The sequence below is a fragment of the Platalea leucorodia genome (assembly GCF_965183815.1).
Source record: "Platalea leucorodia genome assembly, chromosome: W".
Classification (NCBI taxonomy): domain Eukaryota; kingdom Metazoa; phylum Chordata; class Aves; order Pelecaniformes; family Threskiornithidae; genus Platalea; species Platalea leucorodia.
The window spans coordinates 12,402,541-12,428,677 of record NC_138859.1 but is presented as its reverse complement, the minus strand read 5'-3'; the positions used below and the strand labels follow the sequence as shown (position 1 = coordinate 12,428,677).

Sequence of the window (26,137 nt, the reverse complement as noted above, 5' to 3'; positions counted from 1 at the left end):
GCTCTGGTGCCTGGAGCACCTCCTCCCCCTCCTTCTTCACTGACCTTGGTGTCTGCAGGGTTGTTTCTCTCACATATTCTCACTCCTCTCTACCGGCTACTGTTCTGCCACAGGGGTTTTTTGGGGGTTTGGTTTTTTTTTTCCTCTTCCTAAATCTGTTATCACAGATGCGCTACCACTGTTGCTGATTGGCTCGGGCTTGGCCAGCGGCGGGTCCGTCTTAGAGCTGGCTGGAACTGGCTCTATCAGACATAGGGGAAGCTTCTAGCAGCTTCTCACAGAAGCCACCCCTGTAGCCCCCCCTTCTACCTTGCCATGCAAACCCAATACAGAATGCTATCTGCGAAATAGGAGTTGGCAGAAGAATAAGGTTTCACTGTGGGATGTTGAGCCTGTTGCTTTAGCAGTTGAGAGTATCTTCTAAATAGAATCATAGAATATCTCAAGTTGGTATGGACCCATAAGGATCATCAAGTCTAACTCCCTCCTCTTCCTCCTTTATTTTCTCCAGAGAAGAATCAACTATTAAGATTTGGTGACAGAATAATTCTACTATGGGCGATTCTTTAATGCCACAATGTATTTTTTTAGTACCGTAGAAAAGCAAGAGAAGCAAATGAACATGTTTTGAACTCTGTAGGGGAACCTGCACCTAGAACATATTTTGCTTTTTTTGGGCAACTGGAGTACTCAGGAGTTGCCAGTAATATCATGGTTACATTGTTTCTTCTCTCTATCCCGGAAAAAAACCCCAAAACCAAACCCTAGCTAACATCAAGTAAGTTTATTTTTAAAAATTTGTCACAAGTTGTTGTTAATTTACTATGTAGTAAAAGCTTATAAATAAAATATTCTGCTGTTGTAAACATTTTACTGTGTTAAAAATTGAGTGTCCAGAAGTTTTGTCCTGCTACTGGGGCATATGAGGCTAATAGCAACTGTAGGTTTAACCATGTAATATATACTGATCTAGATTAGAAGACTGAGAGTTTTTGAGGAAGGGAGCCAAAGTTAATATACATTGGAACAATTTATTTGAATTGCTCATACATCTTGCATAGTACTAACATCACTGTAACCATTCAGAACAAAGATCTTGGATAGTTCACTGAAAATCCTTGCTTTAAGTGCAGTGCTGTTTAACAACAAACATGCAAGAATGTTTTAAGAATGGTGAAGAAAGAATTGTTGTGCCCTTACAGGAAGTAATAGTATGATCTCATCAGAAATCTGGTGGTGATATCTGCTAGAATACGGGTTAGTCTTTAAGAATAATTATTAAAGCCCTTGCATAACTTGAAACAGGATTATAAAAATAAAGAAAATAGTCCAAATTTGTTGGACTGGAGATTAGATGATCTCATAGTATCTTCCAGTCATAAGCTGTATAAATTAATAAGGGAAATATGTTTTTGTTTTAATTAGTTTATTGTTGAAACTTGCCTAATTCCCATTTTCTGAAGAATTTGGGCCTGAAATATAAACCAAACCATTGCTAGTTTGTCTGAAGCCTTCATGAAGAATTTTAACACACAGTGCTAGATTTTAACTTGCAACATCTCCACAAATGTTTCCTTGTTTACTAGCTCTTGCTTGTCAACTGTGTCCTTTATTCCTAATAACTTCTTATTTGAGGCTCATTTCATAGAATCATAGAATATCGGGTTGGAAGGGACCTCAAGGATCATCTGGTCCAACCTTTCTTGGCAAAAGCATGGTCGAGAAAAGGTGGCCCAGCACCCTGTCCAGCTGAGTCTTAAACGTGTTCAGCGTAGCGGAATCAACCACTTCCCTGGGGAGATTATTCCAATGATTGACTGTTCTCATTGTGGAAAATTTCCCTCTCGTGTCCAATCAGAATCTCCCCAGGAGTAACTTGTACTCATTACCCCTCGTCTTTTCCATGTGACTCCTTGTAAAAAGGGAGTCTCCAACTTCTTGGTAGCCACCCTTTAAATACTGGAACATGGTGATAAGGTCTCCCCTAAGCCTTCTTTCCTCAAGGCTGAACAAACATTTGTGCAGTTTGGATTTTACTTTTGGATTAACTCTTCTGGTCATAGGCAGAAAGGCATTTTAATGTGAAGGCAAACTAGTTTCTGAAAATCATCATCTGGAGCCATTCAGAGTAGATGTAAATAGAATGCTAGTGGTGTATCTCCCTATGACTCAGCTGACTAGTTGCAAACATTTTGGCTGAGGTTGTTTTCAGTTAAAACCTCATACTGGTAAGACCCTATCTCTGGATTTCCTTTGTATATATTCTTTTCTGTTTGTGGTATTTGTATGTCAAAAGTTATCAAATGTATAGGCTTTTTTTTTTTTTTTGTTACATATGGGGCAGACAAACATTACCCATTCAGAAAAATTTGAATGCTTAGCGTACTATTTTTTGTAAATGAGTTGCTCCCGAAAAGGTGTTATGAAACACTTCCAGTCATTCAGCAACCTTTTTTATTGTTTCTGAAAGTAAATTGAGTACCTCTGCTTTCTGAAGTGATACTGAAAATTGTTGTTTTACGCTTCTGTTGCAGTACTTTTCAAAATGCATTTGTAGACAAATATTTATATGACCTTCTTTCAGAAAAAATGCTATGATATTGGTGTGAAGGAACTGGATGTTTCTTTTCCTTTGAAAAATGTTGTTTAAGTAATCAGTTAGCATTTGTTTGTGATGACTTGCAGACAATTTATATGGGTCGTCTAAAATAAGTAGTAGCACAACTTTTCACATAACAGCATTGCATCATGACTTGTTTTCAGCTACTTCAGGGGAAAGGGTGCTGACGTGGAAGTCACGGACACAGCACACGATCAATATGATCAAGCAAAAATGTCGGTTTATTACATACACAGCTTAGTTAATATAGTTTCTTGCCTTCCTGATCATGCATAAACTTATCGTTAATTGGTTAACTATGTTTGGCAATATGCTGTTCATGCGCTACTAGCGATATTCTGATTCGTTCATAACAATAGTTCATGCGCACCGCCCGCTCCTCCCATATCTTGTTTTCAACATTGCAAGCCAATAGTTTCTTCCTCTTAATCTGCTTGTTTCATGTCTTCCAAACCGCAGTCGACCTTCGCAGCATCCTTGAATTCCTCTTGCGTTAAATGCAGATTAAGTCCACATAGTCTGAGTCTGGGTTGCTCACTACATGTCCTTGGCTTTTCAAATATTCCACAAATCCCCCTTTTTTTTTTTGAGCAATCCAGACTCCATTCATCATATGCTCCACGGCTTTCATGAAATATTTAAAAACACATCTTAATATAAGTATAGTTAATAATAATCCCAATAATAATATAAACCCATGGATAATTAGATCTTGTCCCCAACCTGAAATGCCTAACACAGCTAACCATGAATTAAAACCTAAAGAGCTAGTCTTTAAAGCATCGGTAAGTTTTCTAACCTGATTTAATTGTTAATAAATTGAGTTGGAGTTATCTGTAAGGTTCATGCAGCACATACCTTCAAATTCCTCACACCCATGACCTTGGGCTAGTAACAAAAAATCTATAGCTGCACGATTTTGCAAAGTAGCATGCCGTATCTAATCTACTTCAGTTAAAAGCCCACTAAGTGCCAACGTAGTAGCATTATTTTGCTTTGCCAACCAACATCCTAGTTTATTAAGTGTGGTAAGAGCTTGAGCTGCAGCAACACCTGGTGCTAAAAATGAGGCTACAATTGTTTTATCTGCTGTCCAGAAATCTAAATCTGACTTACAATCCTTTGAATATTTTTCAATACTTCTTCAAGATCTGTGGGTTTGTTTTTTAATATTCAGAATCATTGACGTGTTCGGGGTTAGTAAGGTAAGACGACCCAGTGTACAAGGACCCCCAACCGCGTGTGACGGGATGGCAGGCCGTGCCTTGTGACCACAGATTAAGAACATTCCTGCGGGCAGTCGCAGTGGGGCATTACTAGATTTTGAGATGTTTGCTTTCGTATGGTTACACCATGAGGATCCATTCTTAAATACCTGTAACATGGGGTCCAGTCTCTGTATGTATTCAGTGCTATTTTTCCCGGTATAGTTGAAATATATACAAGCTTGTGCCGTAACACTCCCTAAGATATCTAATTCTTGAGGTTCTAATAACGCCTTTTCCAAATAGGGGGTCCAGCCATCCCAGTTATTAACTGCTTTTCTTGAATCGTTAGCTATATCTCTGCATGCATGCCTGATGGCGGAGGAGTTACAAACATACTCCCACTCTTTACCGCCAATCGGAGTCCCCACTGAACATGTCATAAATGGGTTGCCTGCATTTGCTGCCGCTAAACAGATTGAATCTTGCCCTGTTTTATTAGCTAGAGTTACCCAAACATTTGTACGTGGTTGTACTGAAATCCATGAGTGACCACTACCAATGATGGAGAGGAATGACGTGAGAAAACATATCATGGTAACTCCTGTTGTGGTCCCGACTCTTCTCTCCATGGTTTCACCCAGCGGCTAGGCACCCACCTCAGACCTTCGTCTGTCAAAACACAAACATATCCTCGACCTGTCATCTTAATTTCTGCAGGACCCTTCCATTCTCCAGTTTTTAAGTCACGATATCATACTTTTACTGATACTGAATCGATCTTCTGTATTCCCGATTGAAATGACATATGGTGTATAACAATTGGAGGAGATTCACGGTCCCCTGTTAACCGTAAATAATTTAAAACGTAAATCGCTTTTGCAAGACGTTCAGCAGGGGCTATTTCTCCCCCCTTTTGTTTTTGCAACAGCGATTTTAACGTAGCATGCGCGCGTTCTACGATCGCCTGTCCTGTAGGAGAGTGTGGTATGCCTGTGATTCTGTGAATGCCCCACAAGTGGCAGAAATGTTCGAATGTTTTAGAGATATATGCAGGGCCATTATCTGTTTTCATCTCTTGAGGAATCCCCAAAGCAGCGATGGCTGCACACATATGTTTTACAACATGTTTGGCTGTTTCCCCTGTTTGAGCAGTGGCCCAGATTGCATGTGAATAAGTATCAATGCTAACGTGTACATATTTTTGCCGTCCAAACTCTGTGATGTGGGTGACATCCATTTGCCATAATTGTAGGGCTCCCAGACCTCGAGGGTTGACCCCAAGACCTAAACCGAATCCTGATTTTTGGCAGGCAGGACAGGACTGGACGATGCCTCGGGCATCTGATAGTTTTAAATCAAATTGTTTCGCCAATACTTTTGCAGATTGATGTAAAAATTCATGAGATAAACGGGCCTGCTCAAACAGGTTAATATTTTGATTTTTCCAGATGGTAGCAACCAACTTGTCGGCTATGTTGTTTCCAGTCGACAAGCCTTGATCAAATTGATGGCTACGAATATGTGTCACAAAATAGTGTTTAGTGCGTTGATTCAATAAAAATAAAAGTTGCATTAATAACATATATAAGGTGTTATTCTTCAGTGATTTGATCATAGCGCGTTCCAGGCGCTGTACCGTTCCTACTACGTAGAGCGAATCTGAAATTACATTTAGAGGTTTGTCGGGCCAGCGTTGAAAGGCCCATAACACCGCTCTCAGCTCGAGGGTTTGTAAAGAGTCGGCGGTATGACCTGTAAGAAGTTGATGATTCCATTGATTATTGTCATACCAAGCAATAGCAGCTCGTTTCGATTTTCTTCCAGCATCAGTAAATACTGTAAGCCCTTCAACTGGTACTTCTGATCTATAAGGGATGACTTCAAAGTCCTGATTTTGTAAAAGCGGCAAAATTTTCGTGGAAGGATAGTTATTGGTTACAGTACCTGGATATTCAGCTAAAGCGATTTGAAACATTTCTGATGTTGCTAAAAGCCAATCTAAATAATTCTGTGCTATAGGTACAAACAGGGTTTCAGGTTCTTGTCCTGTCAGATCACAAATCCTTCTTCTACCTTTGATGATCATATTAGCTAATAGTTCAATCCGTGTACAGACGGTATTTTTTGGCTGATAGGATAAAAATACCCACTCTAAAATGTTGATGCGTGGGGTATCTATTTGGATTATCAGTCCTATTAAGTGTTTTCGGTTGGGTGATGAGTTAACAATTAAAAATTGCAAAGGCAAATCACTAATTTTTCTTTGTACAACTGTTGTCAAAACCTTTTTTATAATGTGATCCAATGCCTGCTCTTGTTCCTTCGTCAGGCTTCGTCGTTCATCGGCTCTGGTTGAGGTTCCCAACAGAGGCATCAAGGGAGCTAGATCATCATTAGTTATTCCACTAACTGACCTTACCCACTGTAAATCTCCCATTAGTTTTTGAACATCTGAGAGCGTCTTAATGTCTGTTTTGAGTATGATCTTCTGTGGTCTGACTGTGCTCCCAGTAATTGTCCATCCTAAATATTGCCATGGATTTTGTTGTTGTACCTTTTCTGGAGCAATTTTAAGACCTTTCGGTTCTAAGGTTTCTATTAACCTTTGTAAAGTTCCTTCCACATCCATTTTTTCTCCAGCAATTAAGATATCATCCATATAGTGAAAAACTAGTAAAAATGGATGTTTCATTCGGAATGGTTGTAAGGCCCACGCTACAAAATTTTGACACAGAGTAGGTGAGTTTTTCATTCCTTGAGGTAGTACCACCCAATGGTATCTTTTTGCCGGTTCCTGTTTATTGATTGATGGTACTGTAAATGCAAATTTTTCTGCATCTTCAGGATGCAAAGGAATAGTAAAAAAACAATCCTTCAAATCAATGATGAGTAAGTCCCAATTTTCTGGGATCATCACAGGGGAGGGTAATCCTGGCTGTAATGCCCCCATATTTTGCATTACAGCATTCACCGCTCGTAAATCATGCAACAATCGCCATTTTCCAGATTTTTTCGGGATGGTAAAAACGGGTGTGTTCCAAGGGCTTGTGGAAGGCATGATGTGACCTGCTTCTAACTGTTCTTTAACTAAATTTTGTAAAATATGCAGCCTCTCCTGTTTCAGCGGCCACTGGTCTACCCACACTGGCGTTGTCATAGTCCAGGTGAGTTTTAAGATGGGCTGCTCAACCATGGCCGCTCCTAAAAATGCTGGGTTACAAGTTTGGCTCCCATTTGGGATAATATATCCCGACCTATAAGAGCTACAGGCAAGTGCATTACATATGGCTTTGTGGTAACAGTGGCACCGTCTTCAAAATTGAATGCTATCAGTAATTTGCTAATCATCGTGCATTGTGCCCCCCCGACTCCCACAACACTGGTAGCTGCAGGTACCAGTGGCCAATTACGAGGCCATTTTGTGATAGGGACAATAGTTACATCTGCCCCCGTGTCAATTAACATTGACAGTACTAAAGATTGTCCATTAGGATGTCTTAATGTTACCCTTTCTTCAGGTTTTCCCTTGGCAATATCTATTGCTAATAACACATTTGGTACTCCTGTGGCTCCAAAACCTCCATGCCCACGTACAATTGAATGCGCTTTAGGGACACACGCATGAAATGGTATTAATTGAGCTATTTTAGACTGTGCTGGTATTGTAAGTGGTGGCGTTAAGGTATATACCATAATCTTTATGGTTCCGCAGAAATCCGCATCGATGAGCCCTGGTACTATAAATATACCTTTTCGTGATGTTGAAGAACGGCCTATGAGCAATGCACTCAACCCATGCCCTAGAGGTCCTTGTTGATCTGAATCAATTAATTTAACCTCAGACGTTGTTAAGGTTATGTCTACTGCTGTTGCCAGGTCCACTCCGGCGCTACCGGCTGTGGCGGCTGCGCAGCGGTCCAAGCACCCTGCACTTGTGTCTTCACGCGTGGGTGTGGCGCGCTCCGCGCCGTGTTTCCCAATTTTCGACACTCTTGGGTGTCATGATTATCTTTTTTACAATTCGTACACCATTTTTCTTTCCGACCCTCAGTATTAATTGGACTCCTACATTCTTTTTAAAAATGGCCTAGTTTTCCACAATTAAAGCACTTCTTGTCCTTTTTTCCCCCTTGCTTTTTTGATACCAATGGCTTCAGTGCTGCACCATAACCGTAGCCTTTTCTTGTTCTAACATTCGCTCAGCAGCCTCTAGCAACTGTCCTGTGCTGGATCCTCTTGGCAACACACTGAGTGCTCTTTTTGTTTTTTCATTAGCGTTATCAAAAGCAAGCATATCTAAGAACTTTACTTTCATTCCCTCATCCATATCTGGATGAGCCATAATTGCAGCGTGCAAACGATCAATAAACTTGCCGTACGATTCAGTGGGTCCCTGCCTTACAGCGGTAAAAGCAGGTCTAATTTTCTCATCATGCACGTTAATAAGAGCTTTATAAGCTAACTCCTGACTCAATTGCAATACCTCGATAGCAAACTGCGCTTGCCAATCAGGTCGCGTAAAAGGCCCTGCGCCCATTAACATTTGAGCCTGGATTCCGAATAACGGATTGCCTTGTTGTCGAGGTATTGAAGCTGCCCTATCACAGGCAGTTTGCCAATGTTGGAAAAATTGTAATTGTTGCAATGGTGGTAATAGCATCTGGACAATCATTCTAGAATCATAAGGAGTTAATAACTGTGCTGAAAAAATGTGCTGTAATATAGATTGAGTATATGGTGATTTTAAACCATATTGAGTAACAGCGCTTTTCGCTTCTTTCAATATTTTCCAGTCCGGTGCTTCCCATACACCTCTCCCGTTATTACCAACTACAACAGGAAAAGCCATGGGTAAAACCTGTCCCTCTATCATGGCATCTCGGATAACACCTTTCCATCGCATTGACGGATCCCCAACTCCTCCCACCAACATCCCTTGCCCGAATACACACCCATCCCCCCGATGGTTGTTGTGGTGGCAAAGACGGAAAAGCACCAGTTTCCACCGGTGTCCTAGTTGGAGCAAAAACGTTGGGTGCTGACCATCCTGGGTATAATGCGGACAGTGACGTTGGTGGGTTTTCTGGCGGGGCCGCCAATCGCGCTTCTAAAGTCTCTAGTCTTTTTATCAATTCCTGTAATTCAGCTTTCTCCTCTAGAACACCATTGTTTTCCTCCTCCTCTTCGCCACCTGGTGGCAAAGGAGGGTAAAGTGAGGTGGTCGCCACCGGTGAGGGAGGTCGATTTGGTGGATCGGCCTCATCATAACTCGGAGGGCGGTCTGACTGTGGTACATCGGGCGATGGCGGAGTAGCCTCTGCAGCGTTTTTTTCTGGTGACTGCACTTCGGTGGTGGTGGGAGCTGCCGTTGCAGTCCCTGCTAGGATCCGGACCCCTCCTGCAACGCGGGCTGGGGTCGCTGCAGGGATTGTCGGACCCGAAAACAACATACTGGTTGCAGAGGTGGGCCCGTCACCTGGAGTCAAAGCCGCGAATGCCGATGCAGCGACTTGCCGCTCCTCCCCCATGTTTTTTAAAGTTTCATTAATCAGTCTCCACACAGCGGGGAATTTGCTCGTCTCTTTGGATCCTTTACTTATTTCTTCCCACAGTTCTGCCCCTATTTTCTCCCATGTCATAGCATCAAAGGCGGCTCCAACCGTGGGGATCAAATCTTTTCCTTTTGCCCAGAGCAATAATGCTTTCAGAGTAGACGAGTCATAACTTATACCTCTCGTTGAGAGGATATGTTGGAGGAGCTTAACCACCGCTGACTCTTCTTTTGTCATGGTAGCCCCCATCTCCTCCCCGGCCGCTCACCTGATCAGGGTGAGATTCTACCTTTCGCGCTAGTGTTTCCCGAGTGCCGGGGCAGCACTCACCTTCGGCCGGCTTCCGCCCCCTCCGTTCTCGGTTTCGTTGGAAAATCCAACTCCGATCTGAGGGTCCCTGTTCGGGTGCCACCTGCTGACGCGGAAGTCACGGACACAGCACACGATCAATATGATCAAGCAAAATGTCGGTTTATTACATACACAGCTTAGTTAATATAGTTTCTTGCCTTCCTGATCATGCATAAACTTATCGTTAATTGGTTAACTATGTTTGGCAATATGCTGTTCATGCGCTACTAGCGATATTCTGATTCGTTCATAACAATAGTTCACGCGCACCGCCCGCTCCTCCCATATCTTGTTTTCAACATTGCAAGCCAATAGTTTCTTCCTCTTAATCTGCTTGTTTCATGTCTTCCAAACCGCAGTCGACCATCGCAGCATCCTTGAATTCCTCTTGCGTTAAATGCAGATTAAGTCCACATAGTCTGAGTCTGGGTTGCTCACTACATGTCCTTGGTTTTTCAGATATTCCACAAAAGTGTATTATAAAGGTTTTCCAATAACTTAGAATCATAGATTATTATGTTAGAAGGAGCCTCTGTGGGTTTTCTAGTGGAACTCCATGCTTAAAGTTGAACTAATTTGAATTAGGGCTTGTTTTAAAAAAAAAGCACAACCTTAAATAACACTGTGCTTTATATCTGTTTTAAGGAAATTTAAAAAAAGAAAAATAAACTTTTGAGGGAGAAAATCTGTAGATCAGTTTTAGAAGTTTCTGAAAGTTTATAATTTTTCTACATATAGCACTGTGGCTTCAGAGTCCAAATTCTTCAGCCTTCAGTAGTGTGATATTTGTTTATAATCATCAGATGTCAGAATTTTAAATTGTACTCTTTTGTCACTTCAGAGTAGTATAATTCAGCAAAAAATCCATATGTGGGAGGAGTTTAAAAAATCCCAAACTACTTGCAATATTGGGGCAGTTATGGAAGAGTTGAATTAATTGTATGTATTATTTCAGCTGTATTTTGTTATGCTGCTTTATCACACATGGATTTTATTTCTCCGTAATATTTAATCTGTGTATCCTTTCCCCCTCGTTTCTCCATGAAAACAGGAACAAAACCAACCCAAACAGGTAACACCACAGAATACAAATCTGTGTTTGCCTGATACTAATTTAAATTACTTTTAAATTTAATTTTAAATTTAAATTTTAAATTTAAATAACTTCTGAAATGTTTACTGTTATGAAAGTGATTTAATAGCTTGCCATTTACATGATATTTGCTGTTAGAGTAGGAGGAAAAATAGTGTGCATGATATGGGATTTCAGGAGTTTCTTGATGTTACTTTCCTACAGCATTCTCCTGGAGAAACTGGCTGCTCATGGCTTGGACAGGCTTACTCTTTGCTGGGTAAAAAACTGTCTGGATGTCTGGGCCCAAAGAGTTGTGGTGAATGGAGTTAAATCCAGTTGGTGGCCGGTCACAAGTGGTGTTCCTCAGGGCTCAGTATTGGGGCCGGTTCTGTTTAATATCTTTATCAATGATCTGGATGAGGGGATTGAGTGCACCCTCAGTAAGTTTGCAGATGACACCAGGTTGGGCGGGAGTGTGGATCTGCTGGAAGGTAGGAAGGCTCTACAGAGGGATCTGGACAGGCTGGATCGGTGGGCATCCAGCGCAGTGGAGGAAGAGTACACCTGAGAGTAGAAGGAACAAGGAACTGGGGTGGAGTTGGAAGAAGAAAAGGAAGAGGGATGGGAAGTGGGATCTCCTTTCAGTAGAAGAAAGCCATTAGCTCATCTCAGCTTAAAAAGTAAATTCACCCTTACCAGTGCTTTGAATCTGGTATTGTCACAATGCTTTACTCCCTTTGAATTAGATTTTTAAATGTCTTAATATTAGATTAATATCAGACATTTGAGAATATCTTCTACCATGCCAAATGCATTGTAAAACTGGTAAGAGTACTAACAGTGCTGATGTTGCGATTCCCATGAGTTGACTTCAGAGTGAAGTTAATTCTACCTTTTAATTTTTTTTTTCTTCCCATCAAATTTTCACCTTTTTTTTTGTAGAAGAATATTTGTTCTTTAGTGGAGTGGGTGTTTGGCTAGGCCTATGTCCTGACATTTCAAACCTTACACAAAGAAAGGGTTTTTAAGAGTAGTGTCATAATACCTGCTAAGTAAATGTTTTCATTGTATGCAAATATTAGTTTGTCTAGACAGTTGCCAGTTTTAAGGCTCTTGAATATGTTTTCCTGACTAATAGCATAGTTCAGAAGCACGGAAGAAGAGGGTCTGTGGACCAAAAGTTAATGTATTTTATGGCACAGCATGAACACTTATGTAATGTATGTTCTCAGTCTTCTGGCTTTGGATTTTTATTTTTTTTCCAATCTGACTCCTGCAGAAAAAAGTTACTTAGAACTCACTAGGGCATGAGTAAAATAAAGCTCTTTGCCAAGCCTTCAGGGTGAGGTGTTGCCTAGAAGTCTTTTTGTTCAGAGTTACCATTCCAACTGATCAGTGATTCATTAGTGACTTTATCTTTTAGTTATATTGCCCCTTTCCAAAGGGAAGGAGTCCCAGACTGCCCTATTAACTTTGAAATATGGCAAAGACATCTGTTTTATTCATCAAGTTACATTACAATGTAAATACTTATTTCTGTGTTACTAATAGCAGAAAAAAAGCCTAGCGCTCTATACAATGAGCACTCCTATACAATTAGCCCTTGTTTGCTATGATTTCTGTAGCTTATTTGTGGCTGTGCTATTCCAAGTAATATACTAAATTCAAACAAATACCTGTTTTTTTGGGCACTCATTTGGCATGATAGTGTAACTCAGAAGTGGCACAGCCACGTCACACAGTAAGGTAAGGTGATCAGACAGGTACCATCTTAAAAGCAGCTTTACCATGATGTTACATGTTTGTCTTGTTTACAGAAAAGGAGATGCATAGTTTTTAATTGTTGACATTGCCCTCTTGAGCTTTCAGAAGAGATCTGCATACATTGTTGTCAGAGTTGTTGGCAGCTTTAAGCCTGAGCCTTTTGATATTCCAGCAAGTTTTATATATATATATATATACACACACACATATATACAGTTCTGCTGAGATTTCTATTTAGAATTTTGTGTGGGAGGAGAGAAGATGCATTGTTCAGTAATGATGCGTGCATGGAAATAATGTTTTGGCTCACTTGGCTACATTAAAATGCTATTTCAATTTTTCTTACCCAGTAGTTCAGTTCTTTTCCTTTTCTGTGGACTTGTATTACAGGTAGTGCATTTGAGGTGCATTTTGGTAGGCAGTATAAATGAACTTGACAAAATTAATTGTTACTGTCCTAGGAGCTGTTAACCAAAGTGTAAATGAAGATAACTGATATGAGTGAAAGGAGGCCAAGACAGCCAATCTGCAGTGTGCTGGTCTTAGCCTTCTGGTGTACTTTCTGCACTCAGGTACTCAGGTATGCAGGCTCTCTGCACGCAGGTAAAAGACTGTCTTAAACAGGGTTTAAAGAGGAATAATGTGGCTCACTTGATATGAGCAGCTCTTCACAGGCCTAGAAGACAGCATGAAACATCTTATGAAAATGTTCCTTTTTATTTCTTGTGTGTTAAACACCCCGTGTTTTATTTCCCAATATCTTTTATTGGTTTTGTTTTGTGTGTGTACATTTACTGTCTGTTGCTTAGAGTAACTGTGGACTTTGATGAACTTGTTTGTGTGTTTTATGTGTACATTTGGTTTGATTATTTTAATTAGCTCAGTCCTTCTGTAAGCCATTCAGAAAATCCCCCCAAAATCCAGACAATAACCTTTGCTATGCATTGGCATACACTTCAATTCCCTATCTTCAAAAGCCTGGTTGAAAAAATTGAACATTTTTGTCCACTCAGTAGGTGGATGATTGCTTTATGTACCACTTATAAATGGTGTAGTTTCCCAATCAGTTTAATATGTAACTTAGTCATTTGTATTTTCTTTTAATCTTAAGAGGTTAGACAGATGTAGTACTGATTCCAGCACTTCTCATGCTGGGCAGTATTATCTTATTTGTTTATGCTATCTCAACTGTGTGTCCATCTTTTGTATTCTATTAGATGATTTCTGTCCCAACAGTAAAATATATCTTAGGTCTGTATAAGAGAGTCAGGCTTTGGTCCATTAATGGGGCATTCACCTGCTACAATAATGCAAATGGTCTTTTTATACTAGAAAGATAAGAATGTTGATGGCAATGCAATCATGCAAACAAAAAGCTAAATGTTCTGGCAAGGCTTGATCTTTTAACCACAACAGGTGAAATTTAAATACAGGACCAAGCATGTAAGAGAAAAGTAGAATCATAGAATATGTCAAGTTGGAAGGAACCCATAAGGATCATTGAGTCCAACTCCCTGCTCCACGCAGGACTACCTAAAACTAAACCATATGACTAAGAGCGTCGTCCAGACGCTCCTTGAACTCTGACAGGCTTGGTGCCATGACCACTTCCCTGGGGAGCCTGTTCCAGAGACCAACCACCCTCTCAGTGAAGAACCTTTTCCTAATGTCCAATCTGAACTCCCCCTGACACAGCTTCATTCCATTTCCTCGTGTCCTATCGCTGGTCACCAGAGAGAGGGGGTCAGCACCTCCCCCTCCGCTGCCCCTCTTGAGGAAGTTGTAGACTGCGACGAGGTCACCCCTCAGCCTTCTCTTCTCCAAGCTGAACAAACCAAGTGACCTCAGCCGCTCCTCATAAGTCTTGCCCTCGAGACCTTTCACCATCTTGGTTGCCCTCCTCTGGACACACTCGAATAGTTTGATGTCCTTCTTATACTGAGGCACCCACAACTGCACATAGTACTCGAGGTGGGGCCGCACCAGTGCATTGTAGAGGGGGACAATCACCTCCCTCGACCGGCTAGCTATGCTGTGCTTGATGCACCCCAGGACATGGTTGGCCCTTCTGGCTGCCAGGGCACACTGTTGACTCACATTAAACTTGCCATCAACCCAAACCCCCAGATCTCTTTCCGCGGGGCTGCTCTCCAGCCTCTCGTCCCCCAATTTGTATGTATAAACAGGATTACTCCATCCCAGGTGCAGAATCTGGCACTTGCTCTTGTTAAATTTCATACGGTTGGTGATTGCCCAGCTCTCTAGTCTATCCAGATCTCTCTGTAAGGCCTCTACCCTCGAGGGAGTCCACAGCTCCTCCTAGTTTAGTATCATTAGCAAACTTACTTAATGTACATGCGACTCCTGCATCCAGATCATTTATAAAAACATAAAAAGAGCACTGGGCCTAAAATTGAACCCTGGGGAACCCCACTGGTGAGTGGCCACCAGCCTGATGTAACCCCATTTCCCATAACCCTTTGAGTCCGACCTGTCAGCCAAGTGTCCACCCAAGGTATTGTGGACTTGCCTAGCTGTATGCTGGACATACAAGTAGTTTGCCTATAGTACAGTTTTCATGTACTTAAGACTTCTGTTATTACCAGGACATGTGAGAGTGCGTGTATTTGTTTTTAGCAAGATTTTTTTTATTGTTTAAAGATAGCTTAAAAAGAGGGAGAATAGAAACAATTTTAAGCACATTCTAAGATAAGAACTTGCAGTATAAGTTCAGTTGCTAAAATTTTGCATCCAAATTTTATGTATTCTGGAGTTTTACTTCTTTGGAAGACATTGTCTGGAGCTCATTGCAAGTGTATCAGCAGGAGGATTTAGTATTTTATACTTGGGACTGCTGTTTTACCTGTGATCTTAAATATGCTTCTCCAATTAAAAATCTTTAGAATTCTTCCTGGAAATGGCAAGTAATACTATCAGGCTTCCGAGAACCTAAATTCATAGGAGAATAGGGTATTCTGTAACTACTGTTATTCCAAAAACATGAAAAAGCTTGGGAAGAGACTGAAAAATATCTTTATGGCTTGTTTTAGCTAAAAATGGATGTGGAATGAAGGGAGAGCCACCCTGCAGGAAGACCTGGATAGGCTGGAAGAGTGGGCTAACAAGAACCTTATGGAGTTTAACAAGGACAAGTGTAAGGTCTTGCACCTGGGAAAACATAATCCAAGAGTGCAGCACAGACTGGGATCCACCTGGCTAGAGAGCAGCTCTGTGGAAAGGGACCTGGGGGTCCTGGTGGACAGGAAGCTCAATATGAGTGAACAGTGTGCTGCTGCGGCCAAGGCGGCCAATAGGATGCTGGGTTGCATCAAAAAGGGCATCACCAGCAGAGATAAAGAAGTCATTATCCCTCTCTACTTGGTGCTTGTCAGGCCACACCTGGAATACTGTGTACAGTTCTGGTCCCCGTTATACAAAAAAGATGTGGACAGGCTGGAGGGGGTCCAGAGAAGGGCCACCAAGATGATCAAGGGTCTGGGAAGCCTGCCATATGAGGATAGGCTGAGAGCGCTGGGCTTGTTCAGCCTTGAGAAAAGGAGGTTTAGAGGTGATCTCATCACCATGTTCCAGTACTTAAAGGGGAGCTACAAAGAAGATGGAGACTGCCTTTTTACAAGGAGTCACATGGTAAGGACAAGGGGTAATGGGTACAAGTTACTCCCAGGGAGATTCCGATTGGACACGAGAGGGAAATTTTTCACAATGAGAACAGTCAATCATTGGAATAATCTCCCAAGGAGTCAAGTGGTTGACTCCACTACGCTGAACACGTTTAAGACTCAGCTGGACATGGTGCTGGGCCATCTCGTCTAGACTGTGCTCTTGCCTAGAAAGGTTGGACCAGGTGATCCTTGAGGTCCCTTCCAACCTGGTATTCTATGATTCTATTCAGGGAGCTATTTAGCAGAGTACCCTGGGAATCTGCTTTTGAGGGCTTAGGAGTCCACGAGTGCTGGTCAGTTTTTAAGAACCACCTTTTAAAAGCGCAGGAGCAGGCAATCCCATTGTGTCGAAAGTCAAGCAAGCGGGGCAGAAGACCAGCTTGGCTGAACAGGGAACTCCTCGTGGACCTCAAGAGGAAAAAGAAATTTCACGATCTCTGGAAGCAAGGTCAGGCTTCGCAGGTAGATTACAGAGCTGTGGTTTGTATATGCAGGGAGAAGACACAAAAGCCCAAAGCTGAACTAGAGTTGAAACTGGCCAGTGTTGTGTCAGACAAGAAGAAGGGCTTTTTTAAGTACATTAGTAGCAAGAGGAGGTCTAAAGAAAACATTGGACTGATACTTGTTGAAGATGGTCACCTGACTAATAGGGATGAAGAAAAAGTGGAGGCATTCAATGTTTTTTTTTGCCTTGGTCTTTAATACTACTGATAGACCTTGGGCTGCCCGGTCCCCTGAGTCGGAGGACCATGAGTGTGGGAACAGTGAGTTTCCATTTGTGGACACTGAAATTATAAGGGACTAGCTGTATCACCGGAATGTTCACAAGTCCATGAGGCCTGATGGGATTCATCCCAGAGTATTGAAGGAGCTAGCGCATGTTATAGCAGGACCCCTCTTGATCATCTACCAAAGGTCTTGGGAGTCTGGGGAGGTCCTTGCTGACTGGAAGCTAGCCAACGTTACTCCAATTTGCAAGAAGGATGTGAGGGAAGACCCAGGGAACTACAGACCTGTTAGTCTAACCTCAGTACCTGGAAAAATTACAGAGAAGATTATACTGGGTGCTATTGAAAGGCATTTAAAGAACAATGCAATCATCAGGCACAGTCAACATGGGTTCACAAAGGGAAAGTCCTGTTTAACTAATTTGATATCCTTCTATGACAAGGTCACCCACCTAGTGGGTGAAGGGAAGGCGGTGGATGTAAGGTTTTTTTGAATTTTAGTAAGGCTTTTGATACTGTCCCTCACAGAATCCTTCTGGACAAGTTGTCCAACTGTGGGATGAGTGGGTTCATGGTGTGCTGGGTGAAGAACTGGCTGAAGGGCAGGGCTCAAAGGGTTGTAGTGAATGGGGCTGCATCTGGCTGGTGGCTGGTCACCAGCGGTGTTCCTCAGGGTTCAATTCTGGGGCCAGTTCTGTTCACTATATTTATCAACGGTCTGGATGCAGGAGTTGAATGCACCATTAGCAAGTTTGCTCATGATACCAAACTGGGAGGTGCTGTTGACTCTCTTAAGGGACAAGAGGCCTTGCTGAGGGATCGAGATCTGGGCAATCATCAGTGGCATGAAATCTGAGAAGAACAAATGCCGGATTCTGCACCTGGGACGGAGTAATGCTGAACACAAGTATAAATTGGAAGAGGAGTGGCTGGAGAGCAGCCCTGCAGAAAGGGACCTGGGGGTGCTGGTTGACAGCAGGCTCAATATGAGTCAGCAGTGTGCCCTGGCAGCCAAGAGGGCAAACCGCATCCTGGGGTGCATTAAACACAGTATAACCAGCCAGTCAGGAGAGGTGATTATCCCACTGTATTCAGTGTTGGTGCAGCCTCACCTTGAGTACTGTGTGCAGTTCTGGGCCCTACAATTTAAGAAGGATGTGAATGCATCCAGAGAAGGGTAACAAAGCTGGTGAAAGAGCTGGAAGGCAAGTCCTATGAGGAGCAGCTAAGGACTTTGGGCTTGTCTAGTTTGGAGAAAAGGAGTCTGAGGGGTGACCTCATTGCTCTCTACAGCTTCCTGAGGAGGGGAAGTGGAGAGGGAGGTGCTGATCTCTTCTCCCTGGTATCCAGTGACAGGGCACGTAGGAATGGTTCAAAGCTGCGCCAGGGGAGGTTTAGACTGGACATGAGGAAACATTTCTTTACCGAGAGGGTGGTCAAACACTGGAACAGGCTTCCTAGAGAGGTGGTCGATGCCCCATGCCTGTCAGTGTTTAAGAGCATTTGGAAAATGCCCTTAATAACACGCTTTAACTTTTGGTCATCCCTTAAGTGGTCAGGCATTTGGACTAGATGATCGTTGTAGGTCCCTTCCAACTGAAAACTCTTCTGTTCTATTCTGTGTCATCCCCCAGGGCAGATACACCAAGGATTACTTTGGCCCACAGGCATTTCAAGAGATACATATCCCTCTCTTCCAGGAGGCCTGAGCTATATAGTTCAAATATATGTGTGTTAAATTGACAAAAATGTGTTTCCTGCTGGCTAGAGTCTATCTGCATAATAGTTGCCTAAAATATATGGATTCATTTAGTTGTGAACAATGTAACATCTGTGAAGCATGATTCTTAAATAAATGCAGTATTCAATGGGTTTAGCGCTAGTCAGGCCTGTACAGGATATTACTCTACCCTCCTCCACCCGCTTCTTTAAGTAATATAATTAAAAGTTGCAAAAGTAAAAAATTCATACTGACACTGTTGAATTAAATGAACAGTAACACTGAATGTCTGTATTGAGAATTAATCATGAGTGGGGCATAACATATACCACAAAAATTGTTCATGTATTTTATGCTAACACCTTGAAAACTGCAGAGTTTTAAGGTACCAGGTTGGTTTAGGCATTTGGCCAGATTAACCAATGTCTTCATCTTACTAAAAGGTATTAGCTGAAATTTCATGTTTCTAATATAGCATATTGTCTAGGTACTGCCTGTGTGAAAATTGGAACGTACACAGTTAAACTACCTGTGAGTCTATGGAGGGCCTGGTTTGCCTTATGACATTATTAATTCAGTGGGTTCTGTGCTAGACCCAGCATTATTGTTATCTGATAGTCTGAATACTGTCTGGATGGCAGCCAGCTAAAAAAAAAAAAAAATGCTTCAGCTGACTTTGATCCAGAACAGGAAAGCTTCCATCGGACTGCTTTATAGAGCAAAGTGGGAGAGGTGGTCTACACAGCTAGCTTAGCACCATCTGTCAGTGGCCTATTTAGGACTGGTAGCACTAAAGCAGCCTGAACTCTTCATCAGGCTTACAAGGCTCTGTCTAGAAGCAGAATCAAAGCTATCAGTCTTCTGTTCATACCACACTGTATTGGCAAAGACTGTTCTTCTAGTGGTAATCACATCAATTCCAAAAAGTGAGAGAGAATAGTTTGACCCTTCTTCCCTTAAACGTTGTATATCATAACTATAATTTCAAATGCATGTCATAATTTCTCTGTGTTGTTTTTCTTTTCCAAAACTGTAATTTTTCATACTTCTTCAGACTCTTCTTTCTCTCATGTAACTTTTAACCCAAGTGAAATTTGAGGCAGCAATTTTACGGTGTTGATCTGACAGGACAAAATAATTTCAATGTGCTTTTGAGCTGGTTTGAAACCTTTGTAGAAAAGGTTAACGTTCAGATGTTTTTTCCCAAAACGCTGTCTGAATGAGTCTTTATAAGAACATGTTAGTAGATGGATGGGTGTTATGAGGCTGTCTGTGACCAGTGCTTGCAGGTTGGTAACCTTCTTACCTGTTTTGAATATCCCTATTCAATAGCTCTTTGGTCTGCTCCAAACCAAATAAGGTGATACTCTCTTGTTTCCAAATCAGTTTTCCAGTTTTGTTATGTCTTTTCTAGCAACTGTAGTTTAAATGAAACTTCATCACCATTTTCATTCAAAAAGGTCTTCATTAGGCACAGGAAATGGAATCTGTGTGGATCCTTGCCTTAAGAAGGAAGAATCGTTGCTTACCTTGTGTTAATAATTTAAGACTATATATGTTCTGTATAAATAACCTGCCCTCACTTGTATTTTTTTTATTGGGGGTTTGGTATTTCTGAAGGAGTTGAGGAGTACTGCTAGGTTTAGGATTGGAGAAACCCCAGCAGTAGACCAAATAGAACTGGACATGGACAAGACCTTGAAACGATGCCCATTTACTTATCTCTATGTGCAGGAGTGTCATGATATTTCATTACTTTATCATATCATTTCCAGTGATGGACATGATTTTCACTGAACAACCAACTAATTATAAGTAGATACTTGCTTTTAGTGTCCTTAAAATGTTTTTGTACTATACTGATGGTCATAAAATTGAAACAGTGCTTCATTTCCTGGCACTTTTTAATTCCAACTTTTGCAAAGTTGTGACTGTCTTCCAGAATATCAGAACTATTAAATAGACTTTAAGAATGGTCTATAAAGGAGAAAAAAAAAAAGCCCTGTATTGTATTGTTCTGTTCCTGAAATGAGACTGATTCTCTTTTAAATGGTGATAAATTTTCTCTAATCTTTGTCATTTTTTGTTGCCCTCTAGGATTTGTATCGTAGTAGAATAGTAGGGTTTCACGATGAAAGAAATGTGTAAATTTATTTAATAAGCAGATACTAATAGCCTAAGCAACTAAAAGGAAACTAACATTACAGTGTGTTGTAGAGCTGCTGCTAATAATAGAGACCCTTCTTGCAATGGGTGGCTTGAGAAGAAAGGTTTGTTTTTTCACTACCTTGACAGAGGGATAATTGCAGCTTTGGGACTACTAGAGGGTTTCTGATAGTGTCAGGTGAAAGTAGGAGAAGGGTTAAGTATGGCAGCTCTGTTTTGAGGCACTAGCGACAAGAAGAGGAGCTGAGGAAGAAGGTGGCTTTATGGACCTAGATGGTTAAATCTGCTGGTGGGTTGGATTAATGCATGAAATCCATAGGAATTTAGGACTCAAACCCAAGAGCATCTGGGATGACTTCTGTCCCTATAACTGCAGGCTGGGTTATGTGCGTTTAGCCCAGGAAATTCATAACACGTTAGTTTTACAGACTGCAAGCCACAAAGCGCTACCCAGTACTCTCAGTGAGAACTCAGATGCCACAGAATATTGCATGCTGCTGGAGGAGAGCAGAAGGGCATAGCAAATGAGCTTGCAATAGGAACAATTTCCTAGGTGAACAACGAATTGTCTCATGCTGCTGAGGAATGTCACATCTGTTCTACACCATCTCTCCCAGACCTTTCATCTCTGCTAAGCCTTGCTGAGGGAAAGCTCTTCCTGGCTTGTCATCTGATAATCATTTTAATGCTGAACATGTAAATAAAGCTACTATGAGCCTCTCTGCATTCTGCTCTGCATCCTTTCTGTAATCTTGGCCAATCTTTAGTGCTTCAAAGGAAGCTGGGGGATCTTCAGAAGCAAACTTTACATTATGAAGAAAGAGAAAATCTTTTCTTATCTGGTCAGGTAACTGAAACACAGTATAGTAATATAAATGTAATGGAGCAAACAGAGTAGACAGTATGGTAATCAAGACTTCTCTTGACTGTCCTGGGATATAAATGAACCAGATACCTAAGGACTGTTGATCAAAGCTTCAGTTTCTAATCTACAGTTCCCTCTATTTTGTCTTCCAATAATAATACTTGATGCAGTTGAGTATACAGAAAATATTTCCTGTAGGTTTGGCATCCAACTTGAATGAACAGATAGAAGATATGATGTGCTTATTCCATAATGTTCCTAATATATGTTAAGTTTAAATAAACTTGGATTGTGAATATATGCTTTTGAGATGATAATATTAAAGGACAAGAGATTTTGACTTTGAAAATTACATAAGAGGGGAATTAATTTCAGATAATCTTGTCTTTGTAAATACATCAAGTACTCCACATGTCTGTATGAGATTAGTTTTTGTTAAACAGTTGAATATTTTTTTAGAAATGGTAAAAGATTTCCAGCAGCATGTGAGGTCTGCCCAGGCAAATGCCCCAAATAGATGCAAAACAAATATATAAATTAAAAACATATATTGTAGCAAATTTGTACAAACAAATGAATTTTCAGCTTCATAAGAACTAAAGGAAGGAATGGACAGGCTTTGTTGTGTTTTCTTATATGAATTAAAATATAAATTATTTTATTTGAAGTATTTTATTTAAAGCTTATAATACTTAGATAATTTCCTTTAAAAAAAAAAAAAACTAATGTAAACTTTGTGGATTTGAACTTTTATGCTTAAACTGTCTAGGGAAAAATAATAAAACAGAAGACAAAATTACCAGAAATGCAGATCACTGTTTTGTTTCACATAGATTCTTGTCTGTGTCTGGAGCTGCACTGATATAATGGGGCCGTGCAGGTCCAAAGTACAGATAGGAAAAAAACAAACAAACAAAAAAAAGCCTAGAAAGATCAAAATGTGACTTCTCTTTTGTCTCCTTTCCTATCATTCCTTCTCCTCTTATACCTGAAAGTGGGAAATGTGTGAAGTAGCTTATTTGATTACTGCATTATAGATTCTTGTACTAAGTTGCTTTTTGTGCTTTGTGCTCATACTCATTACCTTCCAAAAATTTCTGAAAAGAAAAAATTAACTCAAAATGTGCACCACTCCTATTAAGGTTATCAGAGATGTGCTTATCTTTGACTGGCTAAATTCAAGATGTGGGTGGGGTTTAAGACTTTTTTTTTTTTTTTTTTTGGTATGTCTGAGTGATGATTTTGTGGGGTAGAGAAGATAATACAAAAGGATAGGCTAAAAATGTTTTTTAAATGGCTGTCACTTTTAGCAGGAATGTTTGAACACATTCACTAAAATTAGCACTTTTTTTTACAGCTTCTGGAAAAACATAAGAACACGGAAAGCATGGTAGAGCTGCTTGAACTGTATCAAATGGAAGATGAAGCCTACAGTAGTCTTGCAGAAGCTACCATGGAGCTCTACCAGTACTTACTGCAGCCGTTCCGAGATATGAGGGAACTTGCGATGCTTAGAAGACAGCAGATAAAGGTATGGTAAAGGTAACTGAACTTCTTATTAATGGGGCAATCATGCTTTTCAGTTACGATTTACTACTTTTGTTATGCAGTATATGCAGTGATGGTTTCTCCACTAAATGTTGACCCTATTTTTCTGGTTCCTTCACTCAGAGGAGTGCTTTTGAAGAGTGAGAATGTCTCTGACATGTAGCTAACCATCAACTGTTTAACTTACTATGTTTGACTATTTAAATTCATTGTTGAATTTAATAGGCGAAACTTACAATTTTGTGATTACTGGGAATACTGACTAATACATAAAACAGAAAGAGACACGTTGTACAGTATCTATGTGATTGTTAATTCTTTTAAAAGATTCTACAGGAAGTTACTTTTCATTCTAGTTTTCTGAGCTAATCTGATAAACCATGAGAAGTCAGTAGTTTCTTATCTCATGTTCTGAAACACTTAAACATGGAAGCATATTAAAAGTATGTAATTTGTTGTAACACTTTAACGGAATATTTTCCTAAGAGCTAAAAAAGTATAGTCAGCTGAAGAATACTATGTTTTGGTAAAACTGTTTTATAATGCATATGTCTGTTTTATTTAAAAATAATTCTAATTTTAAATACTTAACCAAAAATAACAAATGTCATCTTTATTGCATCTCAGAAGTACTTTTGATATAATCAGCAGTTCCTACGCAGATTAAGACTGTAGCCTTCTGATTCTTTTAAAATATGTATCGTAACATAGAAGCTAAAATGTGTTTCATTTAATCTGTATTGCAAATGTCAGTTTATCTGTTTGGCACCTTGTTCAGTTAGCCAACATTGTTTTTACTGGTTTCAATTTAAAAAATATAGTGGTTTTCTCTGTGTTTGAGTATAGAATGAGGGAGGCAGGCAAGAGTATTTACAATTCCAAAACTAGTTTTATTTTGAGCTATTGCTGTGTCTATAAAGTAATTTTTCAGAAAGTTCAGCAATCTGAAACTAACTATGTGAGATAATGTAATGATCATAGAATCATAGAATACCAGGTTGGAAGGGACCTCAAGGATCATCTGGTCCAACCTTTCTAGGCAAGAGCACAGTCTAGACGAGATGGCCCAGCACCATGTCCAGCTGAGTCTTAAATGTGTTCAGCGTAGCGGAGTCAACTACTTCCCTGGGGAGATTATTCCAATGATTGACTGTTCTCATTGTGAAAAATTTCCCTCTCGTGTCCAATCGGAATCTCCCTGGGAGTAACTTGTACCCATTACCCCTTGTCCTTACCATGTGACTCCTTGTAAAAAGGCAGTCTCCATCTTCTTTGTAGCTCCCCTTTAAGTACTGGAACATGGTGAAATGATATTTGAACTAAAAGTGCTTTTTTCCCCCCCAAATGATAAATGTTGCTGCATAGAGAATTGGGATGAATATTTTTTTCAGATGTATTATACCGTTGAAGATTATGCACAATACATTTAATAGAAAGCCTTCTTCAGCATGATGAAATAGTTCCCATTTTATGTGAATTTGTAGCTGTAACACAGGAAAATATTTTTTAATTTAATTTTTTTTTGTTCTTTTGTCAAACAAGAGAAGATAAATATTGTATTGAGTATAGAACATGAATTAAGAGTTGTTTGTTTTTTTTTTAACTCATTGATCTCTTGGATTTCAGTTTTAAAATACCTCATTTTTTATTTTTCTTGAAAGAATAACCTTGATAAACTTCAGAGGCATGTTCTGTGGTTCATTACTTTAGTCGTACATAGTTGCATGTAATGTACATTAAGTTCTCTTCCTAACTTGGCAATTTTTGAGTTATAAAACTTGGTCATATGTATTATGTGGTAGAGAAAGATGCTCTCTCTCTTTTTTTTTTTTTTTTTTTCCTATTTCATTGTTTGAGAGAAAGCAGTACTTGTATCTATGATGACAAAATATATATTACACTGGGTAGCTAGGGCAGAGGAATTGGTTTATAAATAGAACTTATGCATGCGGTGGTTTGTGTTAACTTGCTACATATGTTTTTCTGGAAGGTTTAATCATGGAACAAAGATCCTTAGGTTTCTATAAACCCTTATGACAGGGATTAGCTCAGTTTTCATGCATAACAGGAGTATTTCTGATGCTTACCTCAGTGAAATGGGAGCTGTGAACATATAATACTGTTTAAATATAAAGACTGACAAGGACAAAGATAAAGTTTGGATATAGGGCAGGGTAAGGATGGAAGAAACTGCAGAATGAGTTCCTAAAACAAACAAACAAAAAGTTACAAGATAATTAAGCTTGAATACAAATATCAGTATTGAGTCAAGATTGCCTATGCCTTCTATAATTACTTTATTTAACATTTTTAGAGTTTTTCTGTATTAGGTATCTGATTTGTGGGGAAGTTGTTTTAGTTTGTTTTTTAAGAATTTGGGTTTTTTAATAAGTATTTTATTTTAATCAGTTTAATTTTGTTTGTTTTCAGAATGAGATTAGGAGGAAATTAATTGCTTTGCCTATAATCTTTGAGAACTGTGTTTAGTGTCCTCTTCTTTTGGAGCAAGACATAACAAATGGAAGATGTATCATCTGGGTGTTAAATTTCTGCTGTTGCTGTGAAACTTTAGGCAAGAGACAAGCAGATTAGTGCTGTCCATGATAGAAGTCTTTTTTTGGTTTTCTTTTTATCTTTTAACTTGATTGTATGCTAGATTTTCAGGTGTATTTTGCCTCATTTAGTGTGAAGGATGGATCATTTAGTATGGGTGAGGAATCAAAGCTGTACTGTGAAGCACTTAAATATCGCTGAATTTGGAAAACATAGTGAAAAAGTTAGAAGATTATGGAAGGAGAAAAGGATGGCTTATTATGAAGTGGAACACAACTCTGGAAAACTGACTCCTGCCAAATTT

General features: G+C 40.1%; 1 protein-coding gene across 1 annotated transcript in view; it reads left to right on the top strand.

Annotated features, from left to right (window-relative positions):
- The window catches only part of LOC309601589 (junction-mediating and -regulatory protein-like), a gene marked incomplete at its 5' end in the record, with an annotated part of 90,855 nt that overhangs the window by 7,204 nt on the left and 57,514 nt on the right, over nt 1–26,137 (top strand). The window contains one exon of the mRNA XM_082334692.1: nt 23,090–23,263. Within this exon, the coding sequence (XP_082190818.1) occupies nt 23,090–23,263 (174 nt within the window). The remainder of the gene's footprint in view (nt 1–23,089; nt 23,264–26,137) is intronic.